Source organism: Coturnix japonica, chromosome 8, assembly GCF_001577835.2.
Source record: "Coturnix japonica isolate 7356 chromosome 8, Coturnix japonica 2.1, whole genome shotgun sequence".
Classification (NCBI taxonomy): domain Eukaryota; kingdom Metazoa; phylum Chordata; class Aves; order Galliformes; family Phasianidae; genus Coturnix; species Coturnix japonica.
Window position 1 is genome coordinate 18,052,161 of NC_029523.1, and position 24,829 is coordinate 18,076,989.

The 24,829-nt window shown below is 52.1% G+C and overlaps 2 protein-coding genes across 4 annotated transcripts in view; both read left to right on the forward strand.

The window, feature by feature from the left end:
- The first annotated feature begins 4,835 nt into the window (after positions 1-4,835).
- LOC107317476 (Krueppel-like factor 2) lies at positions 4,836-8,954 on the forward strand. 2 transcript variants are annotated; one of them, XM_015870231.2, is made up of 3 exons: positions 4,836-5,239; positions 6,099-7,062; positions 7,664-8,954. In XM_015870231.2, exons 2-3 carry the CDS (start codon positions 6,102-6,104, stop codon positions 7,837-7,839), a joined length of 1,137 nt encoding a protein of 378 aa, XP_015725717.1. In that variant the 5' UTR covers positions 4,836-5,239; positions 6,099-6,101; the 3' UTR covers positions 7,840-8,954. The 2 variants fall into 2 exon arrangements, with proteins under 2 accessions (XP_015725717.1, XP_015725716.1); XM_015870230.2 differs by lacking the exon at positions 4,836-5,239 and adding an exon at positions 5,273-5,857.
- A 3,580-nt stretch (positions 8,955-12,534) lies between these two features.
- Positions 12,535-24,829, forward strand: part of DMAP1 (DNA methyltransferase 1 associated protein 1) — a 29,355-nt gene continuing 17,060 nt past the window's right edge. The window contains exons 1-7 of one of the 2 annotated variants that reach the window (XM_015870225.2): positions 12,535-12,647; positions 13,402-13,610; positions 16,116-16,207; positions 17,001-17,196; positions 21,608-21,766; positions 22,681-22,848; positions 24,099-24,284. In XM_015870225.2, coding sequence (XP_015725711.1) covers positions 13,509-13,610; positions 16,116-16,207; positions 17,001-17,196; positions 21,608-21,766; positions 22,681-22,848; positions 24,099-24,284 — 903 coding nt within the window. In that variant the 5' untranslated portion in view covers positions 12,535-12,647; positions 13,402-13,508. The remainder of the gene's footprint in view (positions 12,648-13,401; positions 13,611-16,115; positions 16,208-17,000; positions 17,197-21,607; positions 21,767-22,680; positions 22,849-24,098; positions 24,285-24,829) is intronic. The other variant, XM_015870226.2, reaches the window with a different exon arrangement.

A 24,829-nucleotide genomic window follows, 5' to 3' on the forward strand; every position in this document is an offset into this window, starting at 1 on the left:
GGCTGTCTCCTTTGGAACAGGATGGGGAGGAGAACCCCCATATCCTGGTATTGCCCTCGATTGTGGAGTGGTTGTCAGCTTTGGGACCCCACTGAAAGGATGGCAGTTCCCCGCTGCCTGCTTCCTATAGGGTGTGAGGTTAAGGAAGGAGAAAGCGGGTGTTCCTCCACCTGGGCCACACACAGAGCGAGGAGGAGAGCTGAGAGTGTGAGCTGGGGGTGGGAAAGCACTGGCTTTCCCCTAACCCTCCCCCACATGGGCGGCCAGCTTACACTGAACTGCAAGTGCTGGCAAGTGGGTCTCCCTCAGAGGAAAGCCTTGCGAGAGCTTCTCCTGGAGGAACCCTGCCACCCTCCAGCCCCAGAGGAAGCTCTGGGATTGAAGGCTGCGATAAGGATCACCTTCCATCTTTTTGGCTGTGATTGCTGCCCAGAGATGCCAGTAACCAACGTGGGCAACATGGGACCTGACACAAGTGTAGGTGAGCTCCAGGGCTTCCTGGGGACTTTGTGTAAGGAAGCTTTGAAGATTGATGAGCCCTTTGAGGCAGCCCCTTCTCCATCCCTATACGCAATGCTCAGAGCTTATCCAGAGCAAGGGGATCTCATGCTTCCCTTGCATACACTGTGGCTGGGATGCCCGCAGGTGAGCTGTACAGAAACCTTTCTTCGTCACCCACTTTTTGTCCAGATTTCTCTCTGCCCATCTTTGGACCAAGAGCACTGGAGTCCCCACCATCCCCTGTTCATACCAGCACTGTCAGCACAAGCAGGGCAGGGCAGCAGCAGGCTGTGCTTTGGGTGACTCACGCTGCAATGCATGACACGCGGCGTATGTCAGGGCTTTTGGCTCGCTGTATCTCAGGGCTTTCCATTTGTGAGAGTTAGCTTCTTTGTGAGCCTCTCTTCCAGCACTGGAGGGGATTCTCACACCACATTGACCAAGTGCTGGGGCAGGGGATGGGGACACTATGAACGACTGCTGTCCCTATACTGTTTGCCCTGTGCTCCGTGCCCACCCCAGCACCGCTGCCTGCCCCGGAGTGGTTTTGCTGCTGCTGCGTTTGCTCGCAGGGTTATCTGCTCCGCAGCTCGTGTTGGTTTTGGCACGCAGAGCCGGGACCACACCTACTATTTAAATACCACAGCCAAAAGGCTCTGAGGGAGGAAAAAAAAAATAAAAAGAAAGAAAACGAGTAGGGAATATTTGTTGCGGTTTGAAGATACACACACGCACACACACACACAACACAAACACAGCAGCCCGGCACCAGATCACTGGCAGCCGAGGAAGGAAGGCTCGGGCTAAGATTGTCTTCAAAACCGCCCTGGTGGCAGAGCTTGCTGAAGGGAAATCCTTGGGGCCGGCAATAGCCGCTGCTGTGTGCAAAGCCAGAGCCAGAGCCTGAGCCGCGGTTGGGGAAACCAGGGCCAGGGAGAAGTGCCAGCCCTTCTCGGGGGCTGGGGGGGGAGGGCAGGTGGGAGTCTCCCTCCCCATGGGGGGGATTCCCTCAGCGGGGTCCTATCATAAAAGTGCCCACTGGGGTGACTGCATCACCTCTAGTCAGCCCTGGGGATGGCACTGCTGAAGTGCTTGGTATTAGCAGAGGGAAAAAACAAACCCTGAGCAGCCTAGGGGGGCTTGGGGACATGGAGGATGGGTGCATCGTGGGAGGGGGCAGGAACCAGCCTGGCTTTGGGCCCAGAGGCAATGGGGACAGGCAGAACAAGGTGACAGACAGCAGTACCACCTGCGCTCTCCCCTGCCCAGCACACCCTGCCAGGAGCAGGTGGATTACAGCCACGTTCCTTTCCCCGGGCTCCTTCCCGGAGAATTTTTCCCGATGATCTCATTGGATGCACATTTCTAAATTGTTTGCTTGATTGTTTCATCATCAGGGGTCAATTAAAGAGAAGGCGAGTTCCTGTCGCCTCGCTGCTAACCCCTTCGCTGCCAGAGCCCCAGAACAAAGGGAGGAATTGGGCTTGGGCTCAGGCAGCTTGTATTCCCATTTGGATATCTCCAACTAGAGAGCATTCCCATGGGCTGGGCTCAGCAGTGCAGTACATGGGTTGGGACAAGGAAAAAAATCCATCCTTTTGTTGTGCGTTGCAATGCTACATGGTAACAGGGGGCTCCTTCCACTCAGCACCTTGTCACTCCTCCCCACTGCCACTGATGTGCCCCATGCAGCACAGCCACACCTGTACGGCACTGGGCTTGGAAACACCGTGTCCCTGTGTGGAGGAGGGTGGATGAGCACAGGGATGGGCCCTGGTACTTTCCCTGGTTTAATGTGTGTATGGGAAAGGGAGGCTGTACCCACCCACTGTGAGATGGAGTTAATTGGGGGCTGAATCCCTTATAACACTGACAAGAGATGAGGGATGGAGGCTGTTCATGGGAGAACAGCTGAGATTGGATTCTTTGAGGGGTATCTCCAGCTTGTGGCATCACCCATGGGGGCTGTGGTGTGCTGTGACTCGGGGCACCTCCCAGCATCTCCAAGTGCAATGTGCACCCAATGGGGGAAGATCCCCACAGTGCTCACCCCCACGGCTCCACACTGGGCCCAGTGCTTTCAGCTTTCCTGTACCAGTGAAAGTTAAGCAGTGGAGGAAAAACGTTGCTGTGTGTTATAGAGGAAGAGAGGTAAAAAGGGCAGGAAATTTGCACCATGTCCATTTCCCCTTGGCCCCGGGCCGCTGCTCATTCCGGATTTGGGATTTGCGTAGGCAGAGTTAAAAATAACAGGGGTATATAAAGAAAGACTCAGAAGGCTGTGCTGGCCCCATAACAGCCCGGCCGGCAGCCCCAGCAGTGAGGGCACAGCCAGGGCTTGGGCAGAGATCAAAGTGGGATGCGGGATGCAGGATGTGGTCCGTGGTGAAGTGTACGGTGAGAGCATGGGACACCCAGCTCAGCCTGCCCTGTGTGACATGGCAAAGCGCAGGGCAGGTGGCTGTGCTACTTCTTGGGGTGCCCTGGCAGCTGGGAATGCTCACAAGAGACAGGGATGTGTGTGTTCTCATCATCCAACATCACTCCTAAGTGCTGTCCCTCTGCAGTGCTGGGTATTCCCCAGAAGGGACCTGAGCCAGCAGCCCTATCCAAGGGGACCCATAGCAATGGTGTTGGGGTGCTGCTGCCCTCCGCAGCCCTCAGGCCCATCCGTGTGTCCCGGTGCTCCCCGGGCTCCGGGCAGGCAGGGCGGACACAGCAGCTCTCTCGGCCGGTGCAAACGAATCTGCCCTCTGTGCCCTGATAACATTGTGTTTGTTGCCGAGCGGGAAGAGCCTGCCAGTGCACGATAAGAGCAGATGACTTTATTCTGGACCTGCTCCGGATTGAATTATGCTTTAATTTCATTTTCAGTTCCTCTTTTCTTTCCAGGAGGGGAAGGGGACTTGGTGGGGATGGAGGGAGGTCTGGGGTCTCCTGGACCCTTCCCAGGCAGAGGGAATGACACCTCACTCCCTGTCCCCAGGTGTCCCTCCAGCCTGTGGTGCATCCCCACGGCATCATCCTGCAGGACGCCCCTGGAGCTCCAGCTGTGTCACCCACTGCAGCTGAAGCTCTCTGGGCTGTGGTGATATGGCCAATGCTACGGGGAGTCTGAAGTTCCCCAGAGGAGAGGGGACACGGGGAACCAATGCCACCCGTGGCAGCGCACACCCCAGCACCTACAAACATGCATGATAACCATTAACCCTTTCCACTTGGGCCGCCGCTGTGGCTCACAGCCCTTCCCTCCCACTGTTTGCTCTCCCGCTGTGCTGCTGTTTGATCTTGTCTGATGCCATCTACTTTACAGTCTGCTGCAGCGGCGCGGGAGATAATTCGTGTTTCCTAAATGGGCTTCTGTCAACAGAGGGCTGCATGCGTGCTGTCTGCCTCCGGCTGAGCCCATTCACATCCATTGGGGCTCCCAGTGCTCCGAGCCCTGTGTGCTCCCCGCACAGCGCTGGGCACGGTGCTGCCCCTCTATAAGGCAAGCATAAGGAGATCCCCACATGTGCAAGAAACATTGACCATAAGAAAGACTCTGGTCTACTGGTGATGCCTCTCCTGGAGGAAGCCACAAAAAGTGCCTGGAAAAGGGGAAAGCCAAGTGGCATGAGCACTTATCTCCTGTGGCATCTGCTCTCACTTATCTATAAAAGTTTTGGGCAGGAACTGCTTCGCTATTAATTATTATTTGGACAAGAAACAAATAATGGGATTAGCCCGTGACTTCACCAAGGCACTCCGGGGGCCAGAGCAGCGGGGTGCCCACACACCTGGAGCCTTTCCCCATTCAGAGGTGGCTTTTTCAAGGGAAGGATGTGGCAGCCCTATGCTCCAACCCATGGGGTGGCACTGCCACAGCCACTGTTGGAGGGTGTGCAGAGCTGGGCAGAGCCCCAGCATGTGCTCTGGAAACGAGGGCAGGGATTCTTGGTAAAAGGGGAAGATCTGAATCGTTGTTGTTCCACGGGATTACCGAAATAATTTATTGCAACGCTCCACCCTTATAATTAAAGCACGGTGATGAAAGCAACTGGTAGGGTGGCTTTGGATCCAGCAGCGGCGGTGCGTGTGTATGTCTATGTGTGTGTGTGTGTGTGTGCACACCTCGGGTGTTTATGTGTGTTTTTTTTCAAATTGACTCCTCGCTTCTGAGCAGCGACGGCAGCAGCCCGAGTTCTTAGAAAGGTATCTTGAGATGGAAAGCCCCAGAAAGCAGGGAGACAAGCTGGGAGAGATAAGGGCTACGGCTCCTTGACAAGCGCAACAGAAACCGGGCCATTCCTGGTACTGCCTGGAGGGAGGCCAAGCAGAGTGGGATACACACCACGGCTCAGAGCCCCTGGGCGGCCGCCCAGAGCCCCGCATCTCTGTGCCACATCCCCACTTGGAGGCACAGAGCGGGGCACCCTGCAATGGGGATGTGGCAGCCTGTTTCGGGGAGGTCTCATGGGGATGGCACTGTGTGGGGCGAGCAGGGTGGCACGGCAGACTTGCACCCCCTGCGGTGGGGCAGCTGGAGGCTTTGCCGTGGTGCCGGTCCCCAGGAGGGCAGGCAAACGGCCAGCGGGGCTGCGGGGTGCGATGAGGAGAGTCGAGCAGGCTGCCAGCCCCTGCTGCGGTTATCTCTGCTCACACACGCACCCTGCGCTCGGGCTGATGGCAGCTGTACGCTCCGGGCTGCTGATTGCACCGAGCAGGGGACGCAGCCTGATATTCACCGTTAACAGAGGTGAGAGGTGCGGGGGCACCGCTCGCAGCACACCGCTGTGCTGGCCCTGCTCTGTCCCACTCGTGTACGCGGACTCCAGTGCAGGTCAGGCGGCATCGTGCCCCCTCTGTGACCCAAGCTGGGACCCTCTCCACTCGCACGGTGGGGTAGGGCACGGGCAGGCCCGGCTGTGCCGTGACACTGACGGTGCTGTAGAGCTGGGGACCCGGCTCTGCCACCCACGCCGGTACCCGGACCCCGGGAGGGGGCTCGTCTGCCGCCCCCCACCCGGACCCGTCGAGGCAGCTCCAGGGGGACGGGCGTGGCCTGAGAATTGAGGGAGGGGCTTAATCACATCAGATCCCAATAGAAAGCGGCGGCGGCGAATATCAATGTGAGCTGGCCAATAGGGGCGCAGCCATGCTGTTAACAGCTTAGGGGCGCGGGGCGGCGCAGAGCAGCGCTGCCGCCGCCGCGGGGAGCGGAGCGGAGCCGGGCCCCGCGCACCGCGCTCCCCCCCAGCCCCGTTCCCGGTCCCGGCCCGCCATGGCGGCGGCCGTGGACGAGAGCGCGCTGCCCTCCATCTCCACCTTCACCAACCTGCTGCCGCTGGAGGAGCGGCCCGCCGACATGCTGCACGTAAGCAGCGGGATCTGGGGACGGAGCCCCGAGGGAGGAGGGGGGTGTTGGGGTCCGGGGTGCTGGGTCCGGTGCTGGGTCCGGTGCTCGGTCCCCCCGCCGTCGGAGGGCGCCGCTGGAGATGCGCAGGAACGGTGCGGAGCCGTCGGGTGGGCAGGGAGAGCCGCCGACCAGGGCGAGGGGGTACGGGTGGGGGGAGCTGTGCCCCGCTGTCCCGTTGCTGACGCCGCTGTTCCCGCAGAGGATGCTGCAACAGGACGGCACCGCCGCCGCCGTGAAGCGGGAGGAAGACGACTTGGGCAAATTCGTGGATTTGGACTTCATCCTGGCGCACACCAGCAGCGGCGGGCAGGGACCGCCCGGCCCCAATTATCCTCTACCTGAGACCCCCGAGAGCTGCGGCACCACGTACGATAGCGACGGCTCCTACCCCACGCCGGGCAAATTCCCGGCGCCGTATCCCGACGGCCAGAGCCACAGCTACGTGGCCGAGCTTCTCACCCCGGACCTGCCCGCTCACTGCGACCTGCAGCGCAGGGAGTACACGGAGCTGCGGGTGCCCGGCGGTCCCCACCACCCGCACCACCACCACCCGGCCCTGCACCCGGCCCTGTCCCGCCCGCTGCCCCTGGACCCGTCGCAGCCTTTCGGGCCTCGCATCAAGAAGGAGCAGCCGGAGGAGCGCGCCTGCATGCTGGGGTTGCCCGGCGGCGAGTACCTGGGACCGGGAGGTGGTGAACACAAGCCCCCCCGCATGGCGCCGGGCCCGGTGTCGGGGCCGCCGCTGCCGTACCCTGGTTTCGCCCACGGCCGCTTGGGGCCCCCCGAGGAGCCGCTGCCCAGTGCCGACCCGCACCTGCTGGCCGACCTGCCGCCCCACTACGCCGTGGCCCCGCATCGCTACGCGCCCCACTTCGCCCCCCAGCCGCCCCCTCAGTTTCATGGACACTTCAGTGTTTTCAGGGAGCCCCTAAAGGGGCCGGGGCCGGGTCCGGCGGGGCTGCCCGGGCTGCTGGTCACGCCGCCTAACTCCCCGGTGCTGGAGTATTTCCCGGCCGGGGCCCCCCCCGAGGACTGCAAGCCCAAACGCGGCCGCCGCTCGTGGGCGCGCAAGCGGACGGCAACGCACACCTGTGACTACGCGGGCTGCGGCAAGACCTACACCAAGAGCTCCCACCTCAAGGCGCACATGCGGACGCACACGGGTAAGGAAGCCCCGGGGGGGCCGGAGGGGGTCGGGACTCACGGGGTTATTCGCTCGGTCCAACCGGTGATGTCGGATAAAGGCGCATGGAGGGGATGCAGTAACAGCCCCAGTGTGGAGTATGTGGAGGGTCCACGCGGTGGGGCCGGGCTGCGGGGGGCTGTATGTGGGGCTGAGTGTACTCAGGACCCCGACATTTGGCACATAGTTGCCTGGATGGACACATCTCACAGCCGGGCTGAGGATGAAGGGAGTGGAGTCCCCGTGGTGGGAGTGCTCTGGTGTAGCGCTGTAGCAGAGCTGGGCACGTGGTGAGTAAGGTTCCTTGGCAGGGACAGGCGAAGGGGCAGCAGCACGTGGAGGGGGTTCTTGCAGTGGGGCCTCGTGCTGAGGCAAGCGGGGAAGCGATGCACTTGGGGAAGGACAGGAAGATCGGGCTGAAAGGAAAGGTGGGTCAGGCAGCGGGACGCAGTCGGTCTCCCCTCTATGAAAGAGCATAGGAGTGGTGGGCAGGGACCTCCTCCATATACCAGGAGGGCTGGGAACGGGGGGGGTGAAGGCAGGCGGAGTGCTGCTCCCACTGACAGCCCCTCTCCCCGCAGGTGAGAAGCCGTACCACTGCACCTGGGAAGGATGCGGCTGGAAGTTCGCCCGCTCCGACGAGCTGACCCGTCACTACCGCAAGCACACGGGGCACCGGCCCTTCCAGTGCCACCTCTGCGAGCGGGCGTTCTCTCGCTCCGACCACCTGGCCCTGCACATGAAGCGGCACATGTGAGCGGGGGCTGCGGATGCGCTCGGCAGCCCCTCCACCGAGCGACTCCCTGGAGCAGCTCCTGCTGTAAATAGCGTTGGGGAGCAGCCCGGCCCTTCTCGCTTGTAGCTGATAACTCTTTTCTCCTCCTGCCTCTGCTGTATGAGCAGAGCTCGGCTGCGTGCTGGGGGAAGGATGGGCTGCTGTGGGGTGGAGGTGAGGAGCAGGGCTATGCGAATTCCCTCAGCCTGCTCCCGTTGCTGGAGGGCTGGTGCAGCAGGGATCTGTCCCCAGAGCTCCTCGCTTGTATTTGGCATTGGCTTCAAAACCTTCTCCCTGATCCTGGCACCCTGCAGCTCTGGGGATGGTGGTGGCTGATTTTGGCCAAGCTCCTCCTGGAGATCCTTGTTCCACAACTCTGGGTTCTGCTTTTCTCGGTTGTGGCTGTCAGAACAAACCTCCTGGCCCAAAATCCTGGGGAGTGTGGGGTAAGAGTGGGACTTAATTATGGGTATAAATGTCAGCAGGGGGTTGGCAGCGCAGCGTTGCAACACACAGGGATTTGGGTGCCCCCAGAACCAGGCTGGGACCCCCCTGGGCGGTCCAATGCTATGCCCACAGTTCTCCACCTGGGAGCCCAAATGTTTCTCACCAAAGGTCTGCTTTAGTTTCTATTCTTCCCCTCAGGATGACACCAGGTACTGCTGCGTCTGCCTTCCCCATGCTGCTTATGGAAATCTTAGTGTGTACAGGACAGTGAGTCCAGCTCTGAACGCCCAGGTCTCTGCTATACTTGAAACTTTCTTAGAGTGGGTGGGAGGGAGGGGGAAAAAGAAAACTCCAAAAGAAAATGAATCTTTTTATGTGCAGCTTCTGCAAAGCAAGATGTAAATTAAACAAAGCAGTAATATATATAATGTTTCTGTTTTTTAATATATTTTTTTTCTTCCAGCTGGGAACACAGATGAGTCTCAGCTTTGGGAAGTGCACTGTTCCTGTCTGTGTATATTGTTAATTAACATTTCTCTGCTTGGGCACGTTAGGTCTCTCGCACTCTGAAATGTTACTTTTCTTTATATGCAAACTGTTGAAATATTGTGATCTGCTGTATAATAAATAAACAAGATGTAAACATGAAAGAAGCCAGGAGAGTTTACTTTAAAGCTGTCTTCTGAGAGGAGTGGGTGAGGCCGGGCTGCTTGTCAGTAAATATTTACATCGATGTTCATTTCTGCTTAAGTTAGCTGCGGAGGATCGATGGGGAACGCCCAACCCTCGGCATCCGAGCGGCATCTCCTGTGCAACAGCTCTTGAGTCACCCCACTTCCCCGTGCCTCAGTTTCCCTAATCTGCAGATGGGGCAATTGCTGCTCAGGGATGGTGTGACCGGTCCTGCGGTGAGTCACAGCTGAGGGGAACGGCGGCTTAAACCCTCCTGGCAGCCTTGTCAGCCCTATTGCCTTCCCTGAGCGCTCCATCCCGCTGTCCCCTGCAGCAGGAGCGTGGCACTGGTTGTGTGCTCACCCCAGGAGCTGCGTGTGGCCGCCTGTCCCCGTGCGCTGTTGGGTTCAGGTGCTGAGGTTTCCCTGTGTTAATGGGGTGACTCAGCAGCAGCGTGCTGGCAGGTCCTGAGCTCAGCGAGCAGGTCTGGCTCCATCCCTCCCTCCCACGGCTGATTACCCGTGATGCATGCAGCCCTCCGAAAGCTGGGGCTTGTCCAGGCCTGATGTTGTACTGGGAGCACATGATGCCTGGCCCCCAGCATCGCCCTACCTGTGGTGGTGACTTCTCCTGGGGCTCTTGTCCTGCAGGTGGAAATCAGATGGAGTTCTGCCTTGAGCAGAACTGGGCTGAGCCTGCTCCTTCCCATTTCCTGCTGTGGTGAGCTCAGCTGGAGGAAAGTTGGGAATGGCAGAGCTGGGAATGGCTGTCCTGGGGCCAGTACCCAGCCTACAGCCCTTGGGTCTGCCCTGGGCAGGAGGCTGGCAGCCTGCTTGGGACTTTGCATTCTGCCTGTGCACATGGGACTCCATCAGCAGGTGTTACCAACCCACTGAGTTGTCACTTGTCCTTTCTACAGCTGCCTCCGCACTTGGCTTGCCCCAGTTTTGGAGGGGTGTGTTTGTGGGATGACCGCAATGGGACACGGCAGCTATGATGGGCTCCTGGGACGCTTCAATTCCGGGACCCTGTACCCGAAGACAGGGGTATGACACCAGCAGGATGGCTCCAGCAAAGTTCTGGGGCTGCTGCCTCTTCCCCTTTGCTCGTTCAAAATGTCACATGGAGGGAGAGGGAAAGGTGTGGGCTGTTTGAATTAGCGATGAGTCAGGCTGGCAAAGCCAGATGGGGAGAGAGTGCGTGCCTCCGTGTTTGTGTGCGTATAAGTAATCTCTGGCTTTGTGTTTTTATTATGATTATTATTTTTATTTCCAGGGGAACGATGAATTTCTCCAACCATCCTGTCCCACTGGAAAGGCTGGCTCTGCTATCCTCTCCCCGAGCATCTCGGGAGCCGCGGTGACGGTCCGCGGCTGTTTTGAGGCTGGGCTGTGAGATCAGAGCACAAACCAGTTCTTCTTCACCTTTCATCATCGGGGCGGGAGCAGGGCCTCGTTCTGTGTGTGCTGCTTGGCATTGAGCTGAGGGCAGAGGGTTCCATCCCAGGCAGAGCTACCCCAGGCAGGGCCAGGATCCCTACCAGGACCAGGAGTGGCTGCAGTGAAAATGGCAATTGCCCCTAATTTGTTGTTAATAAGAGTCAACCTCTCCCCATGGCCTGGGCCAAGGTGTGCTGATTGCTGGAGAAGCGTGCCTGGTCCCTGCCTGGGTAAACTTGCCCTGCAGAGCTGTGAGAGCAGTGAGAAAACCTCAGAAGCACTGAGAAATGCTCCGTGCCAGATGAGCTTTAGGAAAGAGAACAACCCTTGCCAAAGGCCAGCCAGAAAGTGCTTTGCTGTGGCCTGGTAGGGCACACAGGGACCCGAAATGCTCCAGCAAAGCAGGTGGGACCCCTCCAGATCTCATGGTGCAGACCCACAGTCTTGGAGTGCAGCTGAGGCAGCAGGGAGGGAAGCAGCAAGGCGTGGAACAACAGGTCCCAGCAGCAAGGTGAGTCACTGCTGCAGCGGGGCCGGCTCTATGCAGGCACCTGCCAGCAGGACTGGGGCCCTGGGGGAGACAGGGTTGGAGCTGGGGGCTCTTTCATGGTGAGAGTGGTGGGTTTGGAGATGGCAGGAGATAGAGCCAGGCTGTGGATACTGGGGTGGAAGGTTACTCAGGTGCTCTGGGTTTGGGGTTCAATGGGCAGCAAGGTGGTGTTGGATCTTGCCTCCCTGGGAATGTGAACATTGTGATTCCATTGAGGGATGTACTAAGGGCTGGTATCTGACCCACGCTGTAGAGTCACAGCTGGGCTGTGTCCTGTCCCGAGCACCAGGGAAAATCCAGCAGCCAGCCCCCGCATCCCCACTGCTTGGCCATGGGGTGGGCCAGGCGCCGTGATAGCGGGGTTGTGGCTGTCACCGCACCCTTAGGAAACATTTGGCTTCAGGCACCTGAATCCATGGGGAAGCGATAATTCCCCAGCTCGGTCACCATGCCTGGACCCACACCTGGCGCTATCGTGTCTTAGTCACACACCGAGAGTTTTTCCACTGCTGGGCCCCAGATAACCTCCTCCCAACCCATGGCCGCAGTGTTTGCACTTGTCCTCCTCCGCAGGTGCCAGCCTGGGGGACACGCACGCCTCGAGCCCCAGGTCGGGGACACTCACACCTATGGCATGGGGCCGTCATGGCCGTGCCTCGTGGCCATCTGTGGGCAGAGCATCCTGCCCTGGCACCAGGCGTGCTCAGGTGACCGACATCTCCAGCTCTGCCCCTTTGCCAGCCATGAAAGCTCCTGGATGCAGTATTGCTCCTCAGAAACCACAGAAACCCCCTGCTCAGCAAAGCAGGCGCTAAAATCATGACTCAAGGGCACCAAATGGCCATTTGCCTCTGGGCACATCTGAATTTGTTGTGTTTTCTAGCAGTGCTGTTGTACAACTTCATGAACAAATTATAAACGACCTGTGAGCGAGGTGCTAAAAGGGAGGTGCTACTTTTGTGGTGGTAAAGATCTGTTCCTGGAGGGGAGCTCCCCAAGGCTGCACTGCCAGGTTCTTTGGGTGCAACAGGGGGGGAGGCAGGGCCAGCCTTCCTCTGCAGAGTGCTGGGGGAGCCTTGTTTCTCTCTGTCATAGGGGAATAGTGCAAACCACGTGCAAAACCACCTCTGGGCCAAACATGGCCAGAAGATGAGGAAGGATCATAAAGGATGGAAGAGACCAGTGAGGTCATCCAGTCCAAACACCAACCCATTGTGCCTGCTAACTGTGTCCATTGGGATGCTGGACATGTCTGGGGAAGGACTGTATGACAACCCAAGACTAACACAGAGAGTCACATTGTTGGCACCACGTGGAACCGGCCCTGGCAGCACTGCTGGAGGAAAGCTGTTCCCAATCAGGCCCCAGAGCTGCCAAGACCCCACGAAGAGCTACTTGGCTTTGAGTTCCTGGATGTTCACAGGGCAGGATCTTGCCGATCTTAGCTCACTATCGCTACCCGCACATCCGAGCCGTGAACGCCACCTGGCGGGAGCGGGTCTCGAACCCGCAATCTCGGAACCTGTTCGCTCCGCCCTGCTTCCTCCCCCCCCCACCGACACATAGCGGTGCGTTCCCAAAAGGCTCCGGGCACTTCCGGTCTCGGCTTGGCGGGAGCGGAAGTGGCGCTGCCCGGCTCCGTGTGCGCTCGCACCGTCCCGGTGGCGGCGGAGCTGGAGCGGGTGAGGGCGGTAGAGGGCCGATAAACGGGGCTCAGCGGGCCTTACCCGGGCCTTATGCGGCTCAGTGCGACCCTAGAGGCCCGCTGGGCCCTCAGCCGGCGCGGGGACGGCGTGCGTGGGTCGTGGGGGTGGTGGGGTGTGAGGGCCCGGTGCTGGGCCTAAGGGGTGGAGAGGCGGCTGTGTGTGGGGGGGTATGTGTGAGTGTGGTGTGTGTGTATAAGCGTGTATAGGCGTGTATAGGCGTGTATAAGTGTGTATAGGCGTGTATAGGGGTGTATAGGTCTGTATAGGGGTGTGTGTGTGCGCTTGGGTCTGTATATGTGTGTATGTGTATGTTTGCATGTGCATGTGTTTATATGAGTGTGTATGTGTGTTCCATACATCTGTATGGATGTGTATGCGTGCACTTAGGTCTGTGTGGATGTGTGTATATATGTGTGTATATGCGTTTAAATCACAGAATCACAGAATGACCCGGGTTGGAAGGGACCTCAAGGATCATGTAGTTCCAACCCCCCTGCCTGGCAGGGCCACCAAACATACACCTTTACTAGATCAGGTTGCCCAGGGCCCCGTCCAACCTGGTCTTGAACACCTCCAAGGACGGGGCATCCACAACCTCCCTGGGCAGCCTGTTCCAGGGCATACAATGTGTGTATGTCTGTGTTTGCATGTGTATGAGTGTGTGTGTATCTATGTATGTGTACATGCATCCATGCAGTTCAGTACATATATGCACACTTGTGTTTTTCAGTGTCTGTGCCACTCCCAGGAGCTGCTCACTGACTGCAGCTTTTTGCTCTTCCCTTCCCCAAAGCTGGACAGGACGGTGGTGGGCAAAGCCAGCAGACAGGCAGCGAGATGGCGACGGGTGCAGATGTGCGGGACATCCTGGAGCTGGGGGGTGTGGAGTCTGAGAACACGGGAACCATCAACAAGAAGGATATCATCAACTCAGATAAGGTGAACCGCCACAGCCTAATGGCTTCTGCTTGTTTTATGGGTTCTTATGGGCTTAGTGCGTGGTGTCTGGGGTGGATATTGAGAAAAGATGGTATAAAGCATGTTCCTCTCACAGTGTGCTGATTTTCAGGTTCCTGTAGTGTACCTAGGCATGCCTGTAGGGCTCTGTTCCTGGGTTCCTGTGGTTAATGGTGCAGTAGCATCTGGGGCAATATTTAAGCTGTAGCTGTGCAGGTAGTATTCTTGTAAGCCAGGCATGGACCCAGGATGTTTTCAGCTTCCCATCTTGTGGGGGTAAGAGAAAAAGGTGTTTAGCGTCTAGCCTCCAAATATATGTAAGTAATACAAAGCAGCTCTGCTTTAGAAGACAAAGGCATTGTCTGACGAGTTTAAATGATAAATATCCTCAAACTGAACAAACAGGCCCCATATGGGCAAGCCATGTGCCTCATCTTTGGGGCAGCTGGTAAGTCTTGCCTGTGGGAATGTGGGCAAGTTGGGAGATAGTTAAGAAAGTATACTGTGTTCTCTGTGGTAATATACAGCAGGGTGTTGTTGCCTTATGTGTGTAAAACTCAGGCAAGGACTTACTGTTCCATGCTTTGTGAGGTGTTGGGAAGATCAATTCACAGCTGATAATGGGATGTGGAGGTGCCTGGAAATGGTACAGGGGAGATGGAATCCCCTGGCGTCTGTCTGTAGCAGTGGTGGCCTCATTTGAAGTAAAGTCTGTGAATTGGCTGAAAAACAACAACCACAACAAAAGGAAAAATGCCCCCATCTCCCAAAGTACTGCCTTACTGTCTTTGCTTGTTTCCACTGGAACGTTTGGCTGTGAAGAGAGCTGTAGTGGTTTTGTGACTGCCTTGCTGGAAGTAGAGCGTGTAGTTTATAATTGGAGTAATGGAAAGCCAATTACTCTCACTAATTAGAAGGTTGAAGTGTTACGATCACCAGTTATCAAGTGTTATGGTAAAGCGTGTCCAGCATGCAGTTCACTGGTTGGATTCAGCCTGTGATGTTGTGCTGCTGAGTGCTCAGAGTTGTGAGTTCTTTGGTTGAGATGTGTTTGTCTTTTGGCGAGCAGAGAGCTGAAGGAGTCCTGTGAATATCTGTCTCTTTTGAACTGGAAGACAAAGTGGGATTCTTGTCAAATTTGGTTGTCTAAGGGAAAGGGAAGGAAAGTGGGAGGTTTTGGAAGGAGTGGTGGAGGCTGGGTACAGCTGTGAGCGAAGAATTTGGGGTTTCTACACAGTACAGAAATGAAATCATACCAATGGCATAATCCATTATCACAGAGAGAGATAAGCATCAGTAATAACGGTGCAGCGCTTGCTCAGGAAATAGTTCTGTTCTCAACTAGAAAAGAATCAGATTGATGTCTTTAAATAACAGGAGAACGATGAAGTACTTTCCAGTCCATTAGTGACTGAGAATGCCTTAAAAAATTACTGGGCATAAAAAACATTTAAATCAGTAGGGCCAGGTAATTTGTTCTCAGGTCCTAAAAGAGCTGGCTGAGGTGATCTCTGACTTACTGACATTAACTTTTAATAAATCTGGAAATGCTGGGGGAAATCCAGGAGCCAGTATTCAAGGTGGTCGTATGGTGACCCATGGGTAACTGCCTTGGTTGGCCTTACATTGCTCCTATGCAAAGTGATTGACAAGCTCAGAGAAAGATATTTGATTAGGAATAAAAAGGTGCTAATATAATGAATGTGTGTTATGAAGTTGTGTGGAAAGGAGCTGTAGTTCAAGATAATAGCTTTTTTTTTTTTTCTTTTTAATGGGATTTTGAATTTTCTTGATAGAAGTGACTATGTCTATTCAATAGAGTTTATGTAATGGAGTTCCTTTTACTGTGTCAAAATATTCTTATTTAAAAGAGGTAGTGCTGTGGTAAGCAAGTCTATTAAAAGTAGCGATGTGGTAAGTAGTTAGAAAGACAAAATGCTCTGGACTGCTCAGTAAACTTGGCTCACTCAAAGTGTATCTTGATAATGCAGTAGTTGATGTTACTTCTTTATAAAATTGTATAGGTAGTAGAAGATGGATTACGTCTTAGAAACCATCAGCTTTGACAGGATTTTTAAGGGCTAGATTGAATTGTCTGTCCTGCATTCTCAATCTGAGGATAGCACGTGGAGGGGAAAAAAACAACAAACAGAAGCTTTATTGTGTGAATATGACACTTGAGACGGGGTGAGGGCTTACTTGTGTAAGTGATTCTTCTGTTAGTTTTGATGTGGGGCTGCTGTAAGGTCAGCAGATCAAAGTGTTTTCAGAAACACAGGTATCTAAGTAGTGGTGAGCGCTATCATTGAAAGCAGGCGTGCTTTGTTGTCAGTGTCTCCCACAGGACCTGGCAGTTTTCTGGAGAAACTCAAGGTGTCTGAAAACAGATAGAAATGAGGAATGCAACAGAGCGCAAGCTCTTGTAGTTTTATATGTTCCTTTGGGGATTGTCATGTCTGAAACTAAAATCCAAATGGTTTGTTTCAGAAAAAATCCAAGAAATCTTCAGAGACGTTGACGTTTAAGAGACCAGAAGGAATGCACAGAGAAGTTTATGCACTCCTCTACTCTGACAAAAAGTAAGAGCTTGAGTTCATTTGTACAGGTTGTGGGGTAGCCTGGGCTTCTGGTGGCAGGGCAGTATCTGCAGTCTTGCTTTCCAGAGTCATTGCCAATTGTGCTTGGCTCACTTGGATGCCCCTTTCTTGGACTTCCATGGACGGTGCCTTTCCTTTCATTTAAGTTTGAGGGGTTTGCTTTGTGTATGAAGTGAGTTAGGCCCACATGCAATGTGCATATGCATGCCCAGCCTGTATAGTCAATGCAGTGTTATTACCTCTCTTTATCTAATTCCCTTCTATTTGTGGCTGGGAATAGCACCTGCTTTTACTTTTGCAAAGAGAGTACTGCTGCATTCTGGCTTGCTCTGGGTTCTGCCCTTGTGCCAGAGGGCTCTTGCATAGTTTGCTTTCCAGGTGATTGTGTTCACCCTAATCCATGCAGTGCATTCTGTCCTCTGATGCACGCAACTTTCAACTTATGCAATGAAAATTATTCCTCTGACAGTATGTAATCATCTCCGCATCCTTTTTACCTTAGAGGTTTTGAGCTGTGCTTTAGCTTATGTCAGCACTAATGTAGAGCCGGCTTAAAGAAATCTAGAGTTAGTGCTGTTGTATGACCAGCACTGAAGCAACATGGAAGAGCTGAGCATATTAGCATTGCAGTCTGGGAAACACAAATCCTGGAATAAAATTTAAATTCTGGTTTTCCCACCCTAGATATTGTGGGAAATCCCACTTTGAGTCTGAGCTCCAGTTTGTCCTGGGCTTCTTCTTGCTTCTCTTCAGCTGATGCTTGTCTCCACCACAGGGATGCGCCTCCGCTGCTGCCGAGTGATACGACTCAGGGTTATCGAACAGTCAAAGCAAAGCTGGGGTCCAAGAAGGTCCGGCCTTGGAAGTGGATGCCCTTCACCAACCCAGCAAGAAAAGATGGAGCTATGTTTTACCACTGGAGGAGAGCAGCAGAGGAGGGAAAGGACTACCCGTTTGCCAGGTTCAATAAAGTAAGTAGGTCAGGTTCAAACAAAAGCATGTATAAGTAGCAGCTGGGAACTATCCTTTCATCAGCCTTTTGAGTATCCAGAAGCTGATTCTTTCAATGTGTGAAGGCTGATTTGACGGTTGCATTTTAAATTGCAGCATGACCTGCATGCAGCCTTGTAACCTCAGACTATGAATTCTCCAAGTCCTTCAAGCTAAGTGGGCTCAGTATGTGGTCACAGCTTGCCTGCGTACTTATGTGTTTCAGGGGTGCAGTCACCAATTTGGTAAGGAGTCACTGTACCATCTAATTAGCTTCTTAACCAGTGTCCTCTCCCTGATTACAGGCTGTGGGTAGTAAAAGGCTCTATTGTGAGTGAGGCATTGAAGTCATAAGTCTTGTTATCTTGCCCAGTATGAAAAAATTCACTTGTAGCTCCTTGGCCAAAATTCTGGCTTGCAGCCTTTTGGCCAGATTCCAACACAGATACTGAATTACATTGCATTCCTCTGAAACTGCTCCTGTGGTATCAGTGTGGTGCTGTACTCTGTTCTTTGCATCTTGTATCAAATTATCACAATGTGTTGTTATAATCTCCTGCTGTCTTTTGTCCCAGATGTATCTGCTTTGAGTGGTTAGTCCTTTCATGTGCGTACAGAAAGGAAGCTACAGCAAGATTTCTATTTCAAAGTCAGGACCTCAAAAGTTAGGATGGAGCAGACTTAGTATGCCTCCATAATGTAATTTAACCCCCTTTATGATTCAAACCTCAAGGAGGAAGTTAAAAAAAAGCATTTGGTCACATGATTCTGCAAAAGCTCTGCTTGTGTGTAACTGTATACAACATTTTAAGTTTGCAACCCGTAGAGCATCAGCATTAACAAAGCCTGGCTTCCTGCAGAGTTAAGTGGTTGGTTGACCTTATATGTTAGAAGGCTCAAACTCTGACTGATGCTTTCTCTTTTGTTGGGACGCTGCTAAGAGCCTCCTGTGGTATCTCTTCTCTGATGTCTAGGGTGGAAGTCTGAAACAGGACTCACTTAGTCAAGGCACCTACCTAGCTGTCTGCGTGGAACTTTGGCAATATAATTATCTCTAAGACTTTAGCTGTCTAACAGTTTTCAGCTGAGTTCAGCCAAGTTTATCAGAAGGGGCCATGCTTGGGTGTTGTAATTATATGATTCTTGTTTCCTTAACTTTATCACATACTGTGAATTGACAGACAGAAAAGTCTTCGGCAAGGCTGCAACCTTTAGATTAGTGGTACAGACCTCTGCCATCTGTGTGCACCTACACAACTATGTAATATTAGGGGCAAGTTGTGACCCTTGCTTTGGATCTGTGGTGGGGAGGGTAGAAAGCACTCGTGAAGTTGTGCAGATATTTGCTACGTCATAGGAATTTTGTTTGTTTTTCCCGACTCTTCTTCTGTATCCTTCTTGTATACACGATACCTCTGCCTGTGTCTCTCGCTCCTGTTAATGAGTGTAGACTGTCCTGTTGGTCACTCAAACTCTTTAACTCCTCTTCTGCACCACTGCTCAGTTGCTTTGCCTTTTCTCTGTGCTCCCAGTTTCCCACTCAGATCCATTGTGAAATGAGAACATAAAAACAGCTTCACTGGTGTTAGAGCAAAGGCTTGAAAGGCTTGTCTTGGCTAACATTCTCTTTCCAGCTACTGTTCATAAAAGCCTGTAGAAAGAGTATGAGAAGAGGGCAAGTACAGGGCATTTGTTGCTAGCTTCTGCTGCTGTTTCACTTGGGGATTTCATAACTCGGAACTTGTTTTTAATAGTGGATGCATTCAGGGCAGAAATCTGCTTTGCAAATGTTCTACAGCACTGAGTTCTGCAGGCTAATTTTGTGTAGTGCAAGGAGGTGTTGTTGAAAGCTGCTATCTGTGTGTTTCATTTGATGCCTTTGAGCTCTTGAGTTACAGGACAGTAAACTGTCCTTGCTGTGTACAGTGTTTACTGTGCTTTGTCTTGAATCTGCCCTCTGTTCTCAAATATCCTTTCTTTAGAAATGTGTGGACTGTAAGTGCATGTTGCTGTTCTGGAGATACGGTGGGTTTGCGCTTTGGCTGCATTTCTCTTTTTCTAATCATTTTTACTGCTCAGTTTGTCTTTTCACTGCTGCTTACCATTGTGCTGGTGTTTTCACAGAACTGTCTCATGGCTCCAGGATCTTTCCTGAGCACTTTCAGCTAATTTAAAGCCCATCATTGTGTGAGTTTATAGTGTGAAATGTAGGACTGAGAGGGGTTTTCTGGGCCATTGAATCCTTGTCTCAACTCTTTCAGGCCCTGCACTGTGCAGTCCCTTTCATAAACTGATCATGTTCCATTTGTTGGATTTCACTGCTTGCTTGGGAAGCTGTTCCAGTCACTGTCTGCTTCGTTTCTCATTTCCAGGTTAAATCCTCCATGTTAAATGGGCAATTTATGTTTTTTTCTCTTGTGAGCCAGTTTCTTTGTCTTTATCAATTGGGTTTTTTTTTTGTTTGTGTTTGTTTGTTTTCATCCTGTGAGTATTCTTTGCATTCTGTCCAGCATACTTGAAGCCTGTGGTCAGATCTCTTTCAGGCTTCTTTTACTAGGCTCCTTTCTCATCCAATCTGCGGAGCGAGGACAAGCTCCCCACCCCATTACTCATCCTTGTTGCTCCTCTCGTTACTTGTTCCCATTTCAGTTCACCTTCTCTGAGCATTGGTCGGTTGAGTTGTAGTTGGTATTCCAGACAAGGTCTTGTTATGCAACTGAAGCCCTTTCAGTTTCTGCTGGAAATCATCTTGGGGACTCTTGTTTGCATTTTCATGGCTGTATTGCATTTGAACTGATGGTCATCTGATGTTCAGGCTTCCCATCTCATGAGAGCTTGTCTTCTCACAGGAGACTTGCTTTCAACACTGCTGTGCTTAACTGTGTTCCTTGTACTCAGAAGTCTCGTCCCATTTCTGCTGATGCAGCTTTGAGTTGTTTCGCTGCTAATTCAAATACTGAGTTGCGTGTTCACAAGGTGCTAAAACCTTCAGTGACTTATACGAGCAACCAAAGTAACTCCTGTAAATTATCTCTTTGAAGTAGTCCCCACTGTGTAGACTGTCCATAGCTGGGGAAGCCTGTGAGACACTGAGAGAGAGGCTGAGGAGGTGTCTGAGGACTACACTTTGTTTGTCTCATTCTCTTATATGAACAGGGATCTGCCACGTTCCCTACCATCCACTGCACAGGGCCGTACTCTTTTCATATATGTATGCTACTCTTGAAAAAGAAAATGTATTTTTCTAAAGAAGTATGTAGGACATCCTTATTGTATCTAGAAGGATGGCTTTTCTTTTGATGGAAGTAGTGCTTGAAGGCTGAGGTGTGTGCAGTGCATCTCCAAGAGATATTCTTCACCTTTATGTTTCTGTGCCTAAGTGCTGGAAGAAAGGCAGGAGATCTAAAGAGGCTGTGTGGAGTTCACCAGGATGAGTTTTCTGCTGTAGGACTCAGGAGGGCATGGAGGTTTTGAAGAGTGTGTGCTGCTTACATGCAAGTGATGTTTTCTTGTGGAGGCAGGAGACCTCATCAGGCAGAGCAAAGTTCCACCACAGGAGTGGTAAGGGAGGGAGTGACTTCAAGTATTTTTATTGTTCCTTTAGTAATCCAAGGGAACACTATGTGACTCTTGTGTTCTGGGTAGAGCCTCTGCAGAGCAAGTTTAAGCAGGAGAATGTGGTGTGGATTTGGCCTTTTAGGCACGTGGGATGGACTGCTGTTTATAGCTCTGCTTGGGGAGAAGGGTAGATGAGGAAGGAAAGGCAGAGCTGTTTGCCAGGCTTACAGGTCTCAGTTGTACCGCACCTGGTCTTTCAGATCTTCATGTTTGGTGTGGATTGTGCTGTGCTGTGAAAGAAGTGGGCTGTGTATCAAAGCAGGAAGTATGCTGAGGTGTAGGACCCCCTTCTTGTCTATCCCGTTGCCCCCAAAGCAGTAAGCATGTCCCAGCTCAATTAGAATCAACTGTCAGAGCAGCTGATGCCGTAGTATTAGTGCTGCAGTGTGAGAGGAAGGGAGAGAAGCTGGCCCAGCCTTGATTTCGCTTTCATATTTACATGGCAGTTTTGCAACCTGTTTTTGGGATGTGGGCTGGTGACTCTGCCTATATCTACCAGTTGAAGTAGGTTTCAGTCTAGCAGGCAGTAGTTTCTGAATGTCATGTTAGTGGTGCTGAGATCCCATGTTGCTCCTTATAAATTCCTCCACCTACTGTTAGACTTTCTATCAGGACACATTGCTCAGGATCCTCGCAGTGCCTCCCTGATCCTTCATCCTTCCTGTCAGCCTGCTGTTCTTTCTTTTGGCTCCAGAATTTCAGCTCCTACAAGCTGGCTATGTGAGAAAGGCTGCATTGTAAGAGAACAACCATGTTTTTCTTTTCCCTGCTTAGACAGTGCAGGTACCAGTCTACTCAGAGCAAGAGTACCAGATGTATCTCCATGATGATGCGTGGACCAAAGCAGAGACAGACCACCTCTTCGACTTGGCTCGACGTTTCGACTTGCGCTTCGTGGTGATTCATGACCGCTATGATCACCAGCAGTTTAAGGTGAGTCCCAGGGGCCAAGGTGTTGCTGGCAGCTTGCTGTTAGAGCACATGCAGGGCTTGCTGCACTGCAAAGAGCAAATTACCCTTTATATCAACTTAATTAGGGGAAAATAATGAATTATTGGCAGCAGGGAATATTGAATTTCCAGCACTGGGCATTGCTGCTTGTTTTGTTTGTAATTAAATCTGCTGTGACTTGTGCTCATTCCCTGTTGCATTTTATTAGAAAGTTAAGTTTGTCCCTGCCAGGAGAACGACTCCTCATTCCCTGAAGATAAGGCAGTTGGGGAGTTTGTTTAACTGTTGTAGTCTCAGCACTGTGAGAAGAATCTTCTCGTGTTCCCTTGGAAGACTGGGGTTTTTCTCTTGTGCTGCAGCTGACTTGAGGTTTGCTCTGGGTGCAGCTCTTCAGTGAAGTGTTGACCATCAGTGGTCTGAAGATGCGGTCCTGGTGTCATGGTCCTAAATCTTTTGTAACCTGTTGGTGACTTGGCAGTGATGTGATTCCCACAGAAAGCCTTCAAGAGCTGGAGGCTTTTGTTTCCCTCTGAAGTGCTCGGATGAAGAGCATGTAGCAAAGTGGAATAACAAGAGTCTGCCCAGTTGGGCAGCCCCGAACACTTTTGGTGCTTGTGAAATAACATGGCTTAGGTTCCATGTAATGCTGGATAGTGAATTGTTGCAGCTGGTGCCTTCTTGGCTATGACTGCTGCTGTGACAGCTCTGGTGTGTCTGTCAGTTTCCTGGTAGCACATTTCCTCTTCAGGTCTGGCAATGCTCCCTGCTAATCCTCATCCCAGGTGTTCTTTTACACCCGAGCTGACATCCTTCAGCTGCCATGTCCTTATCTGGCTACTGTGCAATGTTTTGCTTGGTTCTTTCATAATATGGTCCTCTTTTGATGTCTTCTTCAGAAAAGATCGGTGGAAGACCTGAAGGAACGGTATTATTACATCTGTGCCAAGCTGGCTAATATTCGTGCAGCTCCAGGCACAGACCTGAAAATCCCAGTCTTTGACGCTGGCCATGAGAGGAGGAGGAAGGAACAACTGGAAAGGCTGTACAATAGGACACCAGAACAGGTAATGGGGAAGAGAGTATTGTGGGCCCCCAAAATATTTATGCCAGGCTTAAGTCAGTGGGTGGATAAAACAGACCAAAAGGTGGGAAAAGAAAAAAAAAAAGACTGAACATAAAAACAGCAACACCTAAGTCCTGCTTTTGTTTTGGGGTTGTCTCATTTTTAAAGGATACAAAAGAACAATAACTAAGTAGTCTGATTGTACAAGTGGGAGAGCTGGATAAGCAGAGTTATGTCCTCTGGTAACTGCTAGTACCTTTGTTGTGACACTTAACTGTTCCGGTCCTCTGAATACAACCAAGTTCTCAGATCAGTGTTCTTAGATACCAGCAGCATGTATGAAAAAACTTCTTTACTTTGAGGGTTACAGCGCACTGGAACAAGGTCCATAGAGTGGTTGTGGAGTCTATTTCTCTGGAGATATTCAAAACCCACCTGAATGCTTTCTTGTTTCATCTACTCTTGGGAATGTGCTTTAGTAGGAGGTTGGACTGGGTAATCTCCAGAGGTCCCTTTCAACCCCTGCAATTCTGTGATATTTCATAATATTCTTATGTGCTGAATTCATTCTGGTTCCCATAGGCTCACAGTGAGCATGAACCATCTACAGGTGTAACGAAGACCCTGAGTCCCAACAGGGAGAGAATGTCCTTTGGAGTATAAATCTTGCCAGAGTTAATCAAAGGCTGTAAATTGGCATGCTTGATTTTATTCTCTGTTGAAGTGGCATAACGGTTCAGGGGTGTAGAGATTAAGGAGCTATGTGTTTCCCAAAGTTTGGGAAACTCCTTTTCTGTTAGCTGCTCAATCTAGAGATAAGGTTGTGTGTGTAATGACTCTGCTTGTCTTTCCCACATATGTTATTGTGTTGATGTTAGGTGTAATGCAACTACATGTCTGGGAGTGGAAGGGAGCCAGCTTTTTATAGCGTAGCATTTGCACCTATAGCATACTCCAGCTTTTTTACCCTTCTGTCTGTGCTCATGCTCCTTGTCTGAAGGGGAGACTGATCACTCAATGATTCCTGTGGAAGGGTGGACCATGGATGTTGTCATACAGCACCTGCTGGGTTATAGACTGTTGTACTGTGCTCTGCAGAGCATAATGTGCTCTCTAAATCCAAGCCCTCTGCTTAGGCAGAGGAACTTAAAGTTGGTCGGTCCAGAGCATGTTTTTTATCAGTAGATGGCCCCCTTGTCTTGCTAGGCTTCCTCTGCTGCTCTGATTGCTTTTCTGTGCTCTGGTCTACAGGTGGCAGAAGAAGAATATCTCATTCAGGAGCTCCGCAAAATCGAAACCAGAAAGAAGGAGAGAGAGAAGAGAACACAAGATCTGCAGAAACTCATCACAGCCGCTGACACCACCACTGAACAGAGACGCGCTGAACGCAAGGCTCCCAAGAAGAAGCTGCCGCAGAAGAAAGAGACAGAGAAGCCTGTAAACATTTATCTTTTTTTCTTCTTTCTTTGTGATCTGGCTGGGTAACGTGTTTGTTTCAGCAATTCTATGGGGATCAGGCTTTCAGCATTTTAGGGGAGGGTGGCTGATGGCTGCTTTCTGGCAGATAGTCTTTGGATGAATTTTGGAAGATGGAATAGTCTTAAGTCAGCCATTTGCAGAGAACTCTAGTATGCTCTCTGTCTCCTATTTGAATCATGTTTTCTTTTTTCTACCTGAGAAACAGGATGAAATGGTGTCAGCCATTCATGCCTCATGGCAGAGAGAAAAACATCTGTTTCTTCTTCCTAAGGGTGTTCTGCTATGGCTGTGCAGGGTTGTCACACAGACCCATTGTCTTTCACCTGCCTTCTTTTCCTGGTCCTAGTTTTTCATCCCCTTCACACTCCTGGTTCTCAGGAACATTTTCTCAAGCTGATTCCATGTCTCTCTCCTGGGTATCAGCTGTGATCAGAGTAGTCTTGCATAAATGCTGTATCCAGTACAAGAGAGACACGGACATACTGGAAAGAGTCCATCAGAGA